Raw genomic sequence first — 14,959 nt, forward strand, 5'->3', positions numbered from 1 at the left:
TTTTACAATATAGATATTTTACAATACATATTTTTACAATACAGATGTTTTAGTTCCAGATGGTCGTTGAGTGTTTATTTCACTGAGGTCAGGGTGTTTCCTGCTGGACAGTTCCTCCTGGGGGTGTGTATGTCTCTGGGTGTGGGTGTGTGTCTCTGTGTGTGTGTGTGTGGGTGTCTGGGTGTCTGTGTGTGTGGGTGTCTGGGTGTGTGTCTTGTTGACGTAGTTCATCAGGTGAACAATGCCAGCAGGGGTCATCCCAGGTAGACGAGTGGCAGCGCCAAGCTGAAACACACACACCATGATAAGCATCATAGACAGATTGAGGGTGTAACACGTGAGGCTGACATTACTGGTACTGACCCGGTCCATGGACCATTATAATACCTGGTACTGACTAGGTTTGGACCATTAACCCGTCCCCAAATAAAACTGCAGTTTACAGTTTAACCATGGTTTATCCTGTAGGGCATCGTTTCTCAACGGGGGCGTTCAGACAACATCGGGGGGCGCTGGAGCAAATCTTTTTTAAAGGGGGGCGTTGAGGTGTTCTTGGGGGGCGTTCACGCATAAAAGTATTTTTCTCATGAAAAACAGCTGTCAGCAGTGTTATTACGGGTACGTTCGTAAATGCACGAACGGTCAGTTCGCTCGGACAAACCGTCTTTTCAGTCAGAGCACCCATCTCTGAGCGCTCCCAGAGCGCAGTGTTCTGAACTTGGCCGGGCTCTGTGATGCAGACACACGTAGCGCAGCGCCCACATTTTTTTTTAAGTGAGTGTCATCAAGAAGATGAAGCTAAAAACTCAGCTAGCAAAGGCAGAGCTTTTGATAGTTTCCAATGTGTCTGGGTAAGCTGCATTGTAGAAGAATCTTGACAGTTCATGTACAGTGCAGAAATTGCAATACTATGCTAGTCTACGATAGAAAGAACCCCGGTTCATCCCATCTGTAATGTCATGTTTCAACCCTTGCCATCCTTTTCTTGCATAGCACCCGCAAATGAACACGGATAGGAGTGGAATAGGCTATATAACTGTAAATAGTTGATTGTCTTTGGATTTAGCCAGTTGGCGAAGATTTATGGCTATTTAATTTGTGTTGCTCATCTAACAGCGATAAGGTGTTGTTTAATTTACGGTCTTGTTTAATTTCTATGAGTGTTTTCCTTGTAGGCTATGCTTGAGTGACATGTGTTTCAGTTTGTAGGCTCATTGTAATTGTTGGCTATAAGCGAGAGAGAATATTTCTTATGTTAGTTTTGATACTCAGTGTCCCCGCCGGTGATGTAAGCCTGTCGTGCCAAATACTCCCTCCCCGCGTAGACACACTACCCTCTGCGCTTATGCGTTCGCTTCCTTTCAATACAGCTTATTTAATTTAGTTAAAATGAGTGCTAATACCATGCCACCATACCAGAACATCACAGCAGGAACTCAAAAAAGCGATCGTATTGTAATAAACCAGTCCGGAAAGCTCTCTGTCGCTTACCAATAATCTAACCTAGAGAAATCAGCTACGAATGTCCCCTCCCCTCGCAGGTTCATCACAGTATATTACATAAATGTATTACTGTTAAGTGTTGTTGTGGATGTTATCCCTAGTGCCATTCTGAGGTTAGCATTGCGATGTGTTCGTCTTAACGTTTACAAACTAAAATATACGATCGCTTTTTAGTGATATGTTGCTCCTCATGTGATGCCCTGGAAACGAACACATAAGCACTCCGAACAGCTGTCAACGTCTTTTGTTGCTATAGGAAACCACTACTCTGTCTGCTTGCGATTGATCAGCTGTCAGCAGTGTTATTACAGGTACGTTCGTAAATGCACGAACGGTCAGTTCGCTCGGGCAAACCGTATTTTCAGTCAGAGCACCCATCTCTGAGCGCTCCCAGAGCGCAGTGCTCTGAACTTTGGAACTTTGTTAACAAAGTCCAATCAAAAATTAATAAATATTTGCATCATAAAACAGTCTGTTTGTATTCTCTGATGTTGTCTGAGTTTGTTTAACACTCATAAACAGCATTTTTATTCACATTCACATGGCTTTTCTGCTCTCTGGTAAACTAATGATAATGATATTCCAACTGCCCAGTTAAATCAAATCCATTATTTGGCATTCAGTGACATGCTTTTTAAATGATATAACACAGAATTAGTCAACATTAATATTCAGGGAAGAAACAAAGCCAACTTTTTTTGATGGGGGGGCGGTAAGAGACCTGGATAATGGACAGGGGGGCGCTGGCCCAAAAAAGGTTGAGAACCACTGCTGTAGGGCTTTGATGTGCTTCGAGTGCTGTGATCGCATATCCTCTAAGGAGAAGTGGTCACATGACATGTGATTATGATTGCATAATAAAGAGTATTTTTTTTACACATCATTTATTTGACTAATTACTTTGTTTACAAAAAGTTCTGTCATCACTTTCATAGCATCTTCAACCACACAGATAGTGGCACTGGACAAAACTCTTAAGGTTTATTATATATAGCAATTTATGACGGTCTTATGACTGTATTGACAAAAGACTTCGCTATTTTAGATTTCATAAAACCACCCAACCCTAGTACTGACCCAGTCCATGGACCAGTATACTAGCTGGTACTGACCGTGTGGGGCCTGGCGCGGTGCAGGACCTCACGGACCTCTTGGGACAGGGAGGCAGGTAAGGAGAGGTAGTCCAGGTGGGCCGGCAGACACAGACTCTCCTCCCTCTGAAGTCTCTCCATCTCTCTCCTCTGCTTCTCACAGTGGGGCTGGTACACCGCTGGACACACCATCACCATGGTTACGCACACACACTACAGTGACCATGGTTACACACACACACACACTACAGAGGGGTCATCCGCCATGGTTACCTTCTATCTTGATGCGCTGTGAGAACTCCAAGTAAGGTGAAAGGCATTCTGGGAAGGCGGAGGCCAACATGTCAAAGGACACATCTTTGTACTGCAGTATGTCCTCACCACTGAGGGAGGGGGGGGGAGACAGAGGAAAGGGTTAACACAAACTATAACCCAGAAAAGGAATCCTTCTCAGTAAAAGATCCCGGGGTGACCCCTGGTCTGACCCTGTGGTGTCCCCTAGTCTGACCCTGTGACCCCAGGGTGACCCGTGGTCTGACCCTGGGGTAACCCGTGGTCTGACCCTGTGACCCTGGTGACTCACGTCAGGAGGGTGTTCTTGTTGTGGCTGATGTTGATGGTGGGCAGCTTCTCCCTCCAGCGAGGAGACGACAGCCTGACGGACCTCAGGGCCTCCAGCGCCCCCCGCAGGCCTTCCGCCACCCGCACCGCCTCACGGTACCGCACAGACGACACGCAGCCCGCCTCCTCCCAGCCTGCACACACAGCACCTTCATCATCACCTTCATCATCATCAAGGCACGGCAAGTTTATTTGTATAGCACATTTCACACAACAGGGGCAATTAGTGCTTTACATACATTATTTAAAAATACATTTTAAAAAGACAGTGTTTAATCACAACTGCTGCAAAACATGAAGGTTTTAAGTTAAGTTTTAAATATTTGTAGGGTTTGGCCCTGTTTGACTTCTTCAGGGAGTTTGTTCCAGTAGCATGCGGCAGCGTGACTGAAAGCTGCTGCACCGTGTTTTGTTTTCACTCTTGGAATGATTCGCTGATTAGTCTCAGCTGACCTTAGGGGCCTTGCTGGAATATATTGTGGGAGAAGATCTGATATGTATTTTACTCCAAGACCATTGTGATTTGTATGCAATTAGGAGTACTTCGAATTCAATTCCGAGAGACTGGTAGCCAGTGTAGGGATCTCAGGATTGGTGTAATGTGTTCAAACTTCATTTTTGTTAGGACCCTAGCAGCTCCTTTAGATAGGCCTGTTAGTAAACCATTACAATAATCAAGTCTACTTGAAACAAATGCATAGATGTTTTTCAATTTAGTTATCGAGTTTATGTGGCTGTTGAAGTTTAGATTGGAGTCTAGATCTAGAAGATTTCTGACCTGTTTTTTTAGTTTGAAGAGAGAGAGAATCAAGTTTTGCACTGACTTTCAATCTTTTGTCAGATGCACCGAATACAATTATCTCAGTTTTGTCCTTATTTAGTTGGAAGTTTTTTCTCATCCAGGCGTTTATTTGTTCAATGCAATTACAGAGATTGTCGATGGGACTATAGTCATTCGGTGAGAGGGCTATGTAAATTTGAGTGTCATCCGCATAGTTGTGGTAGGCAATTTTGTTCTTTTTAGGATGTCATCACCGGCTTCATCATCATCATCCTCATCACACTACAAGTCTGCTGCAGAACTGCGTCAAAGTCAATCACACTTTGTTAATAACACACACACCTGTGGGCGTGAGGCGCAGGTCAGCGTTGTCGGGGCGCAGCGAGGCCCTAAACTCCGCCCTGCTGGTGAACATGCGGTAGGGTTCTGTCACGCCTCGACCAATCAGGTCGTCGATCAGCACACCAATGTAGCTCTGGGTCCGGGAGAGGGTGAGGGGGGGGAGGGAGAGGGAGGAACGGCCCGCGTTCACCCCCGCCCACAAACCCTGGAGGGAGAGAGGAGGGGGAGGGGAGAGGAGTGTGTTGTTTGGTCAGGTTTGACTGATGATGATTAGTTGATTGACTGACCTCAGTCATTGATTGACTGACCCCCCCCCCACACACACACACACACCTGGGCGGCAGCCTCCTCGTAGCCGGTGGTCCCGTTGATCTGCCCGGCCAGGAACAAACCCTGGGTGGTCTTCACCTGCAGGGCGGGGCTCAGCTGGGTAGGACACACGTAGTCATACTGGACCCCATAACCTGCAGAACACACACAAACAGTCATACTGGACCCCATAACCTGTGTGTGCGTGTGCGTGTGTGTGTGTGTGTGTGTACCAGGGGTGTGTATCTCGGCGTGGCGCAGGGCGGGGATCTCTCTGAGCAGGGTCAGCTGCAGGTCGGGAGGCAGGGTCATGGACAGGCCCTGGGGGTAGATGAGGTCAGAGGTCACACCCTCCGGCTCCAGCCACACCTGGTGCTGTCGCCCTGGAAACCGCAGCACACGTGACTCGATGGACGGGCAGTATCTGAGAGATAGAGAGAGCTGTTGTGGTTTGTGTGTGTGAACGTGTGTGTGTGTGTGTGTGTGTGGGAGGGGGGAGGGGGTACCTGGGGCCTTTGGCGTCCTCCTGGATGTGACAGTTGAGGTGGAGCGTCTCCCTGACGACTGTCTCCACGCCAGGCGTGGTGTGGGTCAGGTGACACGGCAGCTGGTCCTCCGGCTGCAGGGGGAGGGGCATGTTAGCATCAGTGTGAGTGTGAGTGTGAGTGTGTGTGTGTGTGTGTGTGTGTGTGTGTGTCTTACCTTACAGTGTGTGTGTGTGTTCAGGAAGCTGAAGGGGGAGGGGTGTGTGTCAGGTGGGTGGAGATGAGTCAGTGACAGGTCGACAGACTGCTTGAGGATGCGGGGCGGAGTCCCAGTCCTGAGCCGGCCCACCCTCAGGCCAAGCCCCTCCTTCAGGGTGTGGCTCAGCCCCGGGCAGGAGGGTGCCTCCCCCATCCTCCCCCCGGGAGACCTGCTCTGCCCCAGGAACAAGCACCCCGACAGGAACGTCCCCGTGGTGAGGACCACCGACCTGCACCGGAGGGGGGGGCTCCCGCCCACTAGAGAGGAGGAGAGGAGGGAGGTAGAGAGAAGAGGAGGGAGGTAGAGAGGAGGGAGGTAGAGAAATGCAGAGCCAGGTAGATAGGAGGTTATTCTGCAGTTATTTTGGAAATGACAATTAATTCATTCATATGAGAGATATGACGTAACCTACACAGACAAGCAGGCAGGCAGACAGACAGACAGGTAGGCAGGCAGGCAGACAGACAGACAGACAGGTACCCAGGCGTATCCCAGTGACTCTGTGTGTTCCAGGCTGCTGGGGGTCGGGGTGAGACAGGAGCAGGTCATCCACGCTGCCCTCCAACACCGTCAGCCTGGGCGTGCTCCGCAGCTCCCCCTACAGACCAACAAAAACATCACACTCAGCTCCCCCTACAGACCAACAAAAACATCACACTCAGCTCCCCCTACAGGCCAACAAAAACATCACACTCAGCTCTCCCTACAGGCGAACAAAAACATCACACTCAGCTCCCCCTACAGGCGAACAAAAACATCACACTCAGCTCCCCCTACAGGCCAACAAAAACATCACACTCAGCTCCCCCTACTACACACACAACATCTACAACATCACACTCAGGGTGGGGTTGTGGTTGTGTTGTTGTAGACTTGTGGTAGTGTTGTGGTTTGTTGTGTTGTGGTACCTGTATGAAGGCGCGGTAGCGGTCGCGGTCCAGCTGTGCTCGCGGCCCCCAGACGGCAGGTCCTTTTCTGCGGTTCAGGATAGAGAAGTGGACCCCGGCCCAGTCACCCGCACGGCCACACACACCGTCCAGGGCGTCCACCTCCCGCACCAGGTGACCCTTCCCCACGCCGCCCAGGGACGGGTTACAGGACAGGGCTCCTGGGGGGGTACATGGTGTGTGTGTTTCAAGTTTATTGTTAAGTCACATTACATAAGTGCAAGAGAGTAAAACTCTTAGGCTTCGGCTCCTGACATTGCAGCACAAGACAATAAGGTAATAGGCATAATTCAAGATAGAAAAAAGTATCAATAGTACAAGACATAAGTGACATAAGACAATTAGCAGTACAACTAGTAATAAAATAGATAGTTCAAGTAGTAAAGTGGCTGTGAGCTTAAGGTTTAGGTAGTTTGTCTACATGTGTCTACTGCTGCCCACAACACCCAGTCTGCTCACCACATTCTCCTAAAAATGCCCAAAACAAACACTGCACAAGGTCAATCTTCTTTCAGGGCTGCTGCAGCCAATGACTGGAACAATTTACAGAAATCAGTCAAACTGGACACTCTTATTTCCAAATCAGCTTTTGAGGACTATCATGGATATTTTTACTGACACATGCAACTGTTTCTCAACCCTCTAGTGTTTTTCCAAACCCTCCTTGTTGGCTGCTTACTGTCTGTCCCATGCATGCCCGTTGACTTCCTGTGTCTGTCCAAATTTGCATACTGTACGTATGCAAATGTTTTATTCTGTTTTGCTTTTTGTTGTGCTTGTGCGGGTTTATGTGGATGTGTGCCGCTGTCCTTTTAACTTATAACTGATGCTGTGACTGTAAGTGGAGGAGGTGTTGGAGATATCTGTATGTTTCTATCTTTTAACTGTGCTGGAAATGCTTGGATGTGTGCCGCTGTCTGTCACGTGTGTTCTTTGTTTTTAACATGTAACTGATTTCTTTTCAGCCCCTCCCCCCCCCCCCCCCCCCCAAGAGGTTTTTGTCTTCTGCCAGGCCGCCAATGCAAATAAGGATTAGTTCTTATTGGCCTGCATGGTTAAATAAAGGTTAAATAAATAAAAATGCTTGTGGATGATAGTCAATTGTCTATAGTGGGCTTGTTCATGAGCCTGATCGCCTGGGGGAAGTAGCTGGTGGTTAGACTGCGGAAGAGGCTTTGTCTTTTGGACGGTGCGTACGTGAGAGTGTAGGTGACAGTGTTTCCTCCAGGAATTTTTCCATTCGTGGCGGATAGGTCTGTCCGTGCGCGATATTTTTTTCGCGTGAAACGCGCACGCACGCTCAAAACAACGACCGAATTTCAAACTAGAGGGAGGATGGCAAAAAAAAAAAAAAAGCTACAAAAATCTTCCCAGAACCTGATTTGCACGACCAGCTGTCGCTGTAGGACACGTTCGATTGCAAAATTCATTTATCCTTTATGTTCCCAGTTGAGGGCGTGTAGCTGTGTCGTTAGTTGGCCTGCTTTTATTTAGTTATGCGTACGTTTGAGTTAGTCATCTCTAGGATTGTTGTTTGATATTAGCCTATACTTTCTCTTATCTGCATTTTGAGCAACTGTACAAGACCCAACAACACAACTCTGATACAGGACTAATGTTACCTAGCTGCTATAGCTAACCCAACCCTGCTACAAGACCCAACAACACAACTCTGATACAGGACTAATGTTACCTAGCTGCTATAGCTAACCCTGCTACAAGACCCAACAACACAACTCTGATACAGGACTAATGTTACCTAGCTGCTATAGCTAACCCTGCTACAAGACCCAACAACACAACTCTGATACAGGACTAATGTTACCTAGCTGCTATAGACCCATTTGTACTAAACAACTACAACGTTGTATTGGACACATTTTTTTCGAACTAATCCACAGACAGCAGTCTTATTAACGGGCCTCTGTGGTGCCAGGTGTGGAGGCGACCCAGCACAGTGGGGATATACACTATCAAGCCAAGCTCTACTGTCAATATTTGCGTGTGTGTGTGTGTTTTACTTTGAACGCAATTTCAATTGCAATGTCCCAAGTATTACCTACATCTCCTCTGTGAAAAACTCTAATCCCGACGCAGCAGTTATTGTGCTCGGCGATTTTAATCACACCAACAGAACTTCCCAATTACAAACAACAGGTGTCATGCCCCAGCAGAGGAGCTAACATACTAGACCACTGCTACGTTACTATCAACGAGGCTTACCGCTCGTTCCCGAGGGCACCGCTGGGAAGGTCCGACCATGCCATGCTGCTCCTCGTCCCGAAATATATAGAGAAACTTAAATCCTGCAATACGACACCCAGCCATGCAGTTTCGTATCGCTCATAGCCACTGCTAGCTTCAGCAATGTTTGAAGTGTCTGGGACATCTTTTTTCTTGAAAAATCCATCCATCTGTCGCTGTTATTTAACGTAATATCTTATTTGTGCACCTAGCTAGCTAGATCAGCTTTTTGTATCTTTTAGATGGTACTACTGGTGACTTTTAGCCCGTTATTTGCGAGGAGAAAACACAGGCGCCCGAGCATTTCGGAAGCTGAGCGGGGATGGTTGAGTCTGCACGGTTCTCATGCCGGTTCACATTTAGACCAATCAGGAGTAGCCCTAATGTCATTAATCTGATTTTGGATCAGCGGTTAGAGAGAGATGGGCGCGGATTTAGGTGCACTTTTAGTCAACATCCATTATAGCGCTGATCTAGGATCATATATATTTTAATCAGCAAATTTTTTTTTCACATTTTTTTTTTGTGGACTGAATCAATTCGTGGCGGAGGAAATTCATTCGTGGCGGCCCGCCACCAATAAATGCATATAGAGGAAACACTGGTGTAGGTGAGTGTGCGTACCTATGCTGCGAGTGTGTGTGTGTGTGTGTGTGTGTGTGTGTGTACCTATGGTGTGTGTGTTCTGGGTGATGAGGAGGGTCTCTGCTCCAATTCTGGTCGCTGCGGCCGCCGCCTCCGTCCCAGCATGGCCGCCTCCCACCACGATGACATCATACTGCTGCCTGGCAACGCTGCTGGCAGCCCGGGAGGACAGGACGTGATGTCGGAGGGGCAGTCTCCGTGCCAACATGTGAGATTGACAGCTGTCAGTCAGACAGAGGAAGGAGGGGGGATGAGAGGACTCATACATCATCAGAGACATAGGATGGATGGATTCAGATTCAGACAACTTTATTGATCCCACTGGGGGCAATTCATTTGTAGCTTTACTCCTCATTCAGACACCAACAACATACACCAGTACAATATCATGTCAATATGGATGGATGAACACACACACACACACACACAGAACAGAACAGATCATACAAATAGACAGTCATACACAGGGCTGCCAAGTCTCACGCAATCACCGTGAGACACACGCATTTCAACATTTTTTTTTTGTTGAAATTCCTTGAAAGAAAGCTACTGGACATGAGTTTCGTGGCATCTTTCTGCACGCGCGTTAACTTGAGTCTGCAATCGAAGCGGCAGGCGAGCGCTGATGGAAGAACCTGTGTTCACGCGAGCTGCAAGAACGTAGCAAGCAGTGTTGCCAGATTGGGCTACTTTTGGTCACACTGGACGGGTGGATTCGGCAGCTTTTAGACTGGTTGGGCTGGACATTGTCAATTCCGTCTGGCAACCGTGGTAGCAAAATATGTGCATACATTACAACATCGTATCTGGTAGCCTACTGGACTGGGTTGCACCATATGCAGGCATTTAGTAGTTACTAAACCCCTAGTTGTTACTAGCTAGTTTCAAACTAGTTGTTTACTCATTTCGGTTGCGCCACGCCAATCTTTTGCCAATCTTCGCTAGTAAAGCCTACTCAGTTTTGGTAGCTGTTTTTTGTTTCTCTACTGTAACATAACCAGGTACATTAATAATTATTATTATTATTAATAATTACAATTTACAATACAAATACAACAATTGGGGGTCCCTCAAAAAAAATGTGGGCGCGCCATGCGTGCACAAAATCACCCACCAAGCCCTCATTCTGACCCAGGAAAAACCCTGGTATGTACTGTATAACATGATAGCCATCTATGAGCAATGCACTGTATATAAGATGATGACCAAGGGTCTTTCTGCTGCTGACCAAGGGGCTGAGTCCTGTTGATGGGGCCCAATTTTTCTTTTAGAGCCTGTAGGCTACTGTATTTGTTTATTAAGATTTAATAAATATGATATATTGTCTGAATTCTTTTCTTGTTTTATAAAATGTTAATTATTTTCATTTCTTGTGCTGGTTTATTATGAACAACATGTAAAATTGCAGGAAACTAGCACAAATAATTGGGTGGGAGAGAGGGGCCGCCGCTGCCAAAACGTGCACAGTTTTGGGTCGCTCCACCGCCAAAAAATCTCACTCCAAACTTTTGGTGAAACTTGGCAGCCCTGGTCATACATACATACATACAGACAGACAGAGACCGGTCAGAGACAGACAGAGGATTGCAGTGATGAAAGTCACATGTCTAGATTGGAAAATATCCGCAACAAGTCCTTATCTCAAGGCGAACCTCTGCATCATTATCATTGACTTCGCTGGAGACTGAAGGAGTTATAGAGACATTTGACGTTCACCCTTAAAACTGTTTTCACTCACCAGATTCCTCCCAGCCGAGGGACTAATGCTCCTCTGGTTCCTCGGGTGTCAAACAGGAGATGAACGTCCGGAGCAAAGACAGATGACAGAACACGGGTCTAACCGAGCACACTGGGGGCTGCCATCACTGCCAGGACTGGAACCGTAATAGCGGGTGTACGTGCGCACGACACATACCAATGAACACTGCCGTCTGTCAGCTCTGTCTGTCAGATCAGTCAAGGATGTTTCAAAACACAGTGCCATGTCACATATAAACTAAAGAAGCATTTAATTGAATCAAGTCGTATTACGTTTTAGAAACCATAGCGTCTTATAAAACACACACACACACACACACACACACAAACAATGTCACTCATTTTAAGTGACTGCCACGTGTACAGTCAAACACACGACGGGGCAGAATGATTCTCTTCGTGGTTATTATGTCCATTAATGAATAAATGTATCTGTAGATGTATTGTACACTCACTAACGTGCACGCTCGTGCTACAGTAGGTCACGGACGGACGCGCGCACGCGCACACGCCCGCCCCCCACCACCACCCCCCCCCCCCCGTGTACCCGGTTTCCACTCAACCGCGCGCGGATCGAGAGGTGGTAAACCGGCCGCAGGTTTCCGTTCAGAAACCTGAAGAAAGAAAAACAAACCGTTTTTAATACCGAATGACAACAACATTAACGACAGAACTGGGATCCCACGGCGTCATCCTGCCTGTCGAGTCGAGCTAAAGACGCCAGAGAGTTAATCCAGAGAGCAGCAGCGACGGTGTGAGAGCCACATCAGCCCGCCGCCGGGACCAGACGCCTGGACGGTGTCGTGTGATCTGTGTTTGATATACCGACGAGTCGACCCGGTCGTTAATGTGTAAAAACATTCAGATCGCAGCCAGCGAGCAAACACATAACGAGGTTAATGTCTCTTACTGAGGAGTCACCTTGTTATTATTAAGCTAGCTAACTTTCCCTTGTCCAGTTCGCAAGCAAGGCCAGAATACCGATAGCTTAGCTAGCTTAGCCGCTCTCCCTGAGGTCGCTAACAGGCTTTGCGCTCATTCGTACGGTGTTTTGATAGCTAACGTTAGTTAGCACGCTAGCTGCATCTTAACTCTTTGCAGGAATACATATTTAGGGTGTTTTTTTTTTAAACTTGTTTTTTTTGCTTGCCGAGTCTTGCTGCTTGGCTATGTTAAAACCACAACAGCCCGGCTCTGGCGGGCGAAAAACGTCTAACGGGACTATGGGGCCTACCGGTATGTCTTCCACGACCAGCGGGATCAACACCAACAGAGCGCCGGTCGGGAGGTGAGTGGAGCTGTGGGCGGGATAGCCGCACAGGAAAGGCCGGGGATGTTCTCGTGTCTTCAAGGCCTACCGGTCAAAGCAGATGATGTGTGGCGAGTTTAAGTGGGCGTGTCACGAAATTAGGAATTTCGTTGTCTGTCCAATGACAGTAGTGTACATATGATCGACAATTCATGATAGCCAATCAGGGGTTTCATAGCTAGACTGACGTGAACTTTGACAAATAGTTGATAGTGTGAAGGCGGGCGAAGAGTTTGATTGAAAGCATCGGCAAGCGAATGAAGTGGGACAAATATGGGAGATTGATAGTTCAGCCAACCATTCATCGTCTTCCGAGAGGAGGGCGTTCACTCTAAACATTTGTTTTGGGATTGAATCCAGAGAAGAATGGGTTTTCAGCTGCAGATTTTTCTGAGACGATGAACCATAAATTGGTTGGCAGAGATCCCCCGGCGGCCTCCCACCCCAGGTCACACGGAAACCTAATTCCACATGTGTATATATATATATATAGTTGTATATTTTGCTGTGTTTATTATGACTTATACCTTCGTAGCTATCGCAGGATTGTCGAGACACCGTCAGCATTGTTGCGAGGTCGGATAACAACACACTCGAGGACTCTCACGTCATGTAAACAATGGCGCCATGTGTGTTTGTTTGAGATCAAAGTTTAAAACGGAATATATTATACATAAAATCAATCAATAAAACTTGTTGTCAAGTTAAAATAACCGATTTCAACAGCATAGTATATTAAGTGTTCTATTGTGATATGTACAATACCCTCATACAAGCTGTGTGGGTGGGTGGGTGGGTAGATGGTGTGTGTGTGTTGATTGATTGAAAACCTTTATTGTCCCCAATGGGGACATTTTTGTTGTCAAACAGCTTAGTAGGGCAGACAGAAAAACATTCAATAAATAAATAAATAAAACAGTGCAGGCTCAATAAGTAAACAGTGCAAGATAAAGTGCTCAAGTGCATGTATAGTCCAAGTAGCAGTCTTAACGGCCTCTCAGCTCCAGGTCTCCCCCACCCTGCAGGGCCTGGTTGTAGAGTCGGAGTGCAGCTGGAATAAAGGACTGTCCAAATCTTTTTTTGGTAGGTAGGTAGGTAGGAAGATGGTGTGTATGTTAGGTATTGACAGCTAAGGGCCGTTGTGTGTGTTGTATGTTGACAAGCCTGTTATGTCTCTCAGGAGTCGGACCGGAGTGAAGCCGCCGTTCCAGTCCTCTCCGGTGAGTATGATTGACAGCTCTGGAACCACACCTGCTACACGCGCAGGCTTCCTTTCTCATTCCTCTCTGTATTGTGACAAGTCAATAATGATTGTCAGTAATGATTGTCAAGACATATGACATGTCAGTAATGATTTCTGTAATCTCAGTTTATAGTTTGTCAGTTTTAAACACATACCGGTAATTATTTCTAGATTGCTGACAGCTCATTCCTGCAGTGTGTGTTACTAACAGTGTTATGTTCTCTAGGTGTTTGAGGGAGTCTACAACAACGCCAGAATGCTACATTTCCTCACAGCCGTGGTGGTGAGTCACCCTAACCCCCAACCCTGACCCTCACCCTAACCCCTCACCTGGACCTTCACCCAATCAATCTCTCTCTCTCACTCTCTCTCTCTGTCTCTCTCTCTCTCTCAGGGCTCCACCTGTGATGTCAGAGTGAAGAACGGCAGTGTGTACGAGGGCATCTTCAAGACCCTCAGCTCACGGGTAACACACACGCACACACACACACACACATATACATCCATACACATCCATACACCCACCTCTCTGTTTGCTTTTTAATGATGACACAAGATCTATTAAGCCTCCCTGGTTGACTCTATGTATGCTCCCCCCCCCCCCTAGTGTGAGTTGGCGGTGGACGCCGTGCACAAGCGTGGTGAGGAGGAGGGGCCAGCCCTGGCCACACCCCGGAGGGAGGAGATCACCGACACCATGATCTTCAGCCCCACTGACCTCGTCACCATGATCTGCAGAGACGTGGACCTCAACTACGCCACCCGAGGTGAGACAGGGAGAGGCACTACTGTGTTATGGTAGGGTGTCAGGGTAGCGTGGTAGGGTGTTAGGTAGCGTGTTGGGTGTTAGGGTAGTATGTTAGGTAGGGATATGGCGCTTCTCCATTGGTAGCATGTTAGGATGTAAAGGTAGCATGTTAGGGTGTAAAGGTAGGATGTAAAGGTAGCATGTTAGGGTGTAAAGGTAGCATGTTAGGATGTAAAGGTAGCATGTTAGGGTGTAAAGGTAGCATGTTAGGATGTAAAGGTAGCATGTTAGGATGTAAAGGTAGCATGTTAGGATGTAAAGGTAGCATGTTAGGGTGTAAAGGTAGCATGTTAGGGTGTAAAGGTAGCATGTTAGGATGTAAAGGTAGCATGTTAGGGTGTAAAGGTAAGGTGTTAGGTAGGGTGTTAGGTAGAGTGTTAGGTTAGGGTAGCATGTTAGGGTGTTTGGTAGCATGTCAGGGTAGGGTGTTAGATAGTGTGTTAGGCTAGCATGTTAGGGTAGTGTATTAGGGTGCCAGGGTAGTGTGTTAGGGTGTTAAGGTAGCGTGTTAGGGTAGCATGTTGGGGTGTAAAGGTAGCGTGTTAGGGTAGCATGTTATGGTGTAAAGGTAGCATGGTTGTGTTATGGTTGTATAAGGGATGTGTGATGGTTGG

At 47.3% G+C, this 14,959-nt stretch overlaps 2 protein-coding genes across 3 annotated transcripts in view; one reads left to right on the forward strand and one right to left on the reverse strand.

The window, feature by feature from the left end:
- On the reverse strand, window positions 1-12,294 carry mto1 (mitochondrial tRNA translation optimization 1). 2 transcript variants are annotated; one of them, XM_080542109.1, is made up of 14 exons: window positions 12,220-12,294; window positions 10,966-11,101; window positions 9,252-9,448; window positions 6,300-6,499; window positions 5,872-5,989; window positions 5,350-5,648; window positions 5,154-5,266; window positions 4,881-5,071; window positions 4,672-4,802; window positions 4,339-4,543; window positions 3,178-3,349; window positions 2,868-2,977; window positions 2,616-2,773; window positions 1-285 (listed from the first exon to the last, which is right to left on the reverse strand). In XM_080542109.1, the coding sequence occupies exons 3-14, from the start codon at window positions 9,433-9,435 to the stop codon at window positions 34-36; spliced, it is 2,133 nt and encodes a 710-aa protein (XP_080398235.1). In that variant the 5' UTR covers window positions 9,436-9,448; window positions 10,966-11,101; window positions 12,220-12,294; the 3' UTR covers window positions 1-33. The 2 variants fall into 2 exon arrangements, with proteins under 2 accessions (XP_080398235.1, XP_080398234.1); XM_080542108.1 differs by having other exon boundaries at window positions 4,672-5,071.
- The window catches only part of LOC308167681 (ataxin-2-like protein), a gene marked incomplete at its 5' end in the record, with an annotated part of 18,718 nt that continues 15,913 nt past the window's right edge, over window positions 12,155-14,959 (forward strand). Inside the window, 5 exons of the mRNA XM_080542117.1 lie at window positions 12,155-12,273; window positions 13,475-13,514; window positions 13,764-13,820; window positions 13,932-14,003; window positions 14,145-14,304. Of these exons, the coding sequence (XP_080398243.1) occupies window positions 12,155-12,273; window positions 13,475-13,514; window positions 13,764-13,820; window positions 13,932-14,003; window positions 14,145-14,304 (448 nt within the window). The remainder of the gene's footprint in view (window positions 12,274-13,474; window positions 13,515-13,763; window positions 13,821-13,931; window positions 14,004-14,144; window positions 14,305-14,959) is intronic.

The sequence above is a fragment of the Nansenia antarctica genome (assembly GCF_963989245.1).
Source record: "Nansenia antarctica genome assembly, chromosome: 11".
Taxonomy (NCBI): Eukaryota; Metazoa; Chordata; class Actinopteri; order Argentiniformes; family Microstomatidae; genus Nansenia; species Nansenia antarctica.

What these genes read in the sequence shown, in the direction of transcription:
- mto1 (XM_080542108.1), bottom strand. Translation starts at nt 9,435, where the DNA reads ATGTTGGCACGGAGACTGCCCCTCCGACATCACGTCCTGTCCTCCCGG. An exon ending in ACACACACACACACTGTAAG is followed by an intron (nt 5,267 to 5,349) that starts GTAAGACACACA and finishes CTCCCCCTGCAG; the next exon opens with CCGGAGGACCAGCTGCCGTG. An exon ending in GAGGACGCCAAAGGCCCCAG is followed by an intron (nt 5,072 to 5,153) that starts GTACCCCCTCCC and finishes TCTATCTCTCAG; the next exon opens with ATACTGCCCGTCCATCGAGT.